This window comes from Schistocerca piceifrons, chromosome 2, assembly GCF_021461385.2.
Source record: "Schistocerca piceifrons isolate TAMUIC-IGC-003096 chromosome 2, iqSchPice1.1, whole genome shotgun sequence".
Taxonomy (NCBI): Eukaryota; Metazoa; Arthropoda; class Insecta; order Orthoptera; family Acrididae; genus Schistocerca; species Schistocerca piceifrons.
The window spans coordinates 467,832,213-467,833,908 of NC_060139.1; the positions used below are offsets into that span (position 1 = coordinate 467,832,213).

At 35.3% G+C, this 1,696-nt stretch overlaps 1 protein-coding gene across 1 annotated transcript; it reads right to left on the reverse strand.

Moving 5' to 3' along the window:
• Nucleotides 1-704: 704 nt before the first annotated feature.
• Nucleotides 705-1,262, reverse strand: LOC124775492 (protein mono-ADP-ribosyltransferase PARP12-like). Its single transcript, XM_047250326.1, has one exon. The coding sequence runs from the start codon at nt 1,260-1,262 to the stop codon at nt 705-707; it is 558 nt and encodes a 185-aa protein (XP_047106282.1).
• Nucleotides 1,263-1,696: the final 434 nt, after the last annotated feature.

Consider the following 1,696-nt stretch of genomic DNA (forward strand, 5'->3'; position numbering starts at 1 on the left):
AGTCTGCTACAGTATTCAAACAATGGCCATGCTTCAAATACGTACATAAAAATGTTTTAACAAGTGACCTCCTATTATTAGTGAACAAAAAATTGTGTTACGGATGAGCTCCGTATTTTGTAAAGTATGTATCACAGCCCTGTTAAAACAAACCTTTATCCCTCCGATGAGCTAAAAGTATATTTCCTTTTTGTTTTGTTTGTACTATTATCTGTATCCTTTTCCCCTTTCCCCGCGAAAGATCTTGCACATATTTTAATATTTCTCTGACAGAGAATGGTCATTACCTTAGACACTCCTTTAGTGCCTTCAGTGTTGTGTGATCCTGTGATAATTACTGCTTTTTCGCATGTGCTTTGGAGTGTCTTACTGGGTAACTAATGAGGCACCACAGAGTCTGTCAGGCACACCCTTTAAAATATTTCTGGCAGTACATTCCAATGAGGTAGCACCTAAACATCCATTGTGACAAGACAGCAGATATTACTTTGCTCCTAGCTAACTTGTTGCCAACAGGATATATACAGCATGTGAAGAAAAGACTTACATCTCAGATGTTTCATAGCAATTTTTTGTTGTTGTTGTAGGAAAATAATTTCCTTTTTATTAGAAAACAGAATTCATAAAAAAATTAAATAAAAACACTTATTACAAAAATATATGCACTTTCATCAAGAAAGGAAGTAGAAAAGAAACTGCAGAGCTCAGATTGTATAGTAAATGACATGTTCTGGGTAAAATTCATTGTCACAATACTTAACATAAACCTGCCCACGATTTCCAACAGTTGTATCAATACCTTTTGGGGGCAATATTGTTGAACTACCACCTAGTGAAGTAGTGTGAACTAGTACCTTTACAGCAATCATTGCTCTATAAATACCACTGCTCCTGTTACAATATTTATTGGCATAACTGGGTGATGGACTGAAACTAACACCTTGGCCAAATTTGATTCGCCATGAGCGTCTCCAATCCAAATTGCTCTTAATTATAGAGTCAACGTTACTTTCACTTGTAGCATGATACAGAGTTATTTCCCTAACACTGCCATATCGGTTCATATATTCTGCTTTTTTCAGCTGATAACAGCACCATAAATATGGATTCATAACCTTCACAACAGATCTGACACGCAAGTTATGTGGCATAGAACAGGTTAGAAGTGATCTTTCAAATGTACCAATTTCTTCCTCTTCAACTTCATCAAAAGATGTCAATGTCCAACATGGATGTAGATGCTTCAGTGCTAGTTCTGTCATTGCTGAGTCACCTGCGACAGAAATTGATTAAGAAATCAGATGAGGCAACAAACACAGAAACATAAGATTACTGTTGTGAAGCACAGCAGCTACACATAGTTTTTACACACATTTTTCATGTTTGCATTTTTGGAAAAGAAAAAATATTTTCAGCTTGTAACACTATTGTTGTCATAATGCCACAGGGCACACTGTACCCTATGACATACAAACTGAAAAAGAGACACCATTTTGGGACAATGGTAAGATAATCTGATTCAACATTTACCTATAATTTTTCATGTTATCTAGTATAAACTATATCCCAAATATTGTAGTAAATAAATGTAAATTAGTGATACACCTAATGTGCTTCCAAGGGTATGGGTGTTAATGTATTGTGCAGCGTGTTACGGTTATGTAATGTGACATTTAACTTATTTTGACAGGAATAA